Below are 932 nucleotides of genomic sequence, written 5' to 3'. Positions count from 1 at the left end.
CAAACTGGGGTGAAGTAGGTTGACTTGAAGCACATGGTTTTCTGTTTATGTTTTTCCCCTTAAAATATATTAGTGTGTGTGTGTGTATGTGTATATATATATATACATGTATGTGTATATACATACATATATGAGAGAAACACCCCCTTTCCACCTAAAAATTCTTTAAAATCTAAATCCGTTTTTAAAATCTTCCAAAGACCCAAATATTAGGTATGGCCTGCAACTACCCAAAATTGCTTGCTCTTATTTTTCTGCCGCACATCAGTTCACACATTCCTGTGTTTTTGCTTTTAGGAAAAGGAGCAACGGTCACCCGTCTTTTATCAGAAGAAATGAGCAACACAACTTTTGACGCCTCAGGCTTGAATAAGTCTGTGGAGTATGAATATTACTACGATTATGAGGATCCGACCTATAAATTGGAAAGAGCAATGCACGTTATCTCCATGGTGATCTACAGTCTGGCCTTTGTGCTGGGGGTCCTTGGCAACGGGCTGGTCATCTTCATCACTGGCTTCCGAATGAAGAAGTCCGTCAACACGGTCTGGTTTCTCAACCTGGCCATTGCTGACTTCGCCTTCACCTTCTTCCTTCCCCTGAGCATTGCTTATTTAGCCCTGAGATTCCACTGGCCCTTTGGCTGGTTTTTGTGCAAGTTGAACAGCACCTTGGCCTTCGTCAACCTCTATGCCAGTGTTTATCTCCTCATGATCATCAGCATTGACCGTTACATTTCTGTCTGGTTTCCGGTCTGGGCTCAGAATCACCGAACACCTCGTCTGGCTTCTTTTGTGGCCTTCGGTGTGTGGATCCTGGCCTTGGTTTTGAGTTTTCCAGTGATGTATTTCAGGCAAACAGCCCCAGTCGAAGAGAACCATATTAACTGCTATACCAATTATGGTGACAACCCACAGCTTAAAAAGTTCAAG

The 932-nt window shown here is 43.0% G+C and overlaps 1 protein-coding gene across 1 annotated transcript; it reads left to right on the top strand.

Annotated features, from left to right (window-relative positions):
• Nucleotides 1–215: 215 nt before the first annotated feature.
• On the top strand, nucleotides 216–925 carry LOC107302234 (G-protein coupled receptor 1-like; the record flags this gene model as incomplete). Its single annotated transcript, XM_015831339.2, has 1 exon — nucleotides 216–925. A coding segment is annotated over exon 1 (710 nt), but the record flags the coding sequence as incomplete, so codon positions are not given.
• Nucleotides 926–932: the final 7 nt, after the last annotated feature.

The sequence above is a fragment of the Protobothrops mucrosquamatus genome, unplaced genomic scaffold, assembly GCF_001527695.2.
Source record: "Protobothrops mucrosquamatus isolate PMUCROS unplaced genomic scaffold, P.Mucros_1.0 scaffold37536, whole genome shotgun sequence".
Lineage (NCBI taxonomy): Eukaryota > Metazoa > Chordata > Lepidosauria > Squamata > Viperidae > Protobothrops > Protobothrops mucrosquamatus.
Note: the sequence above shows the minus strand (reverse complement) of the source record. Positions and strands in the feature narration are given on the sequence as shown.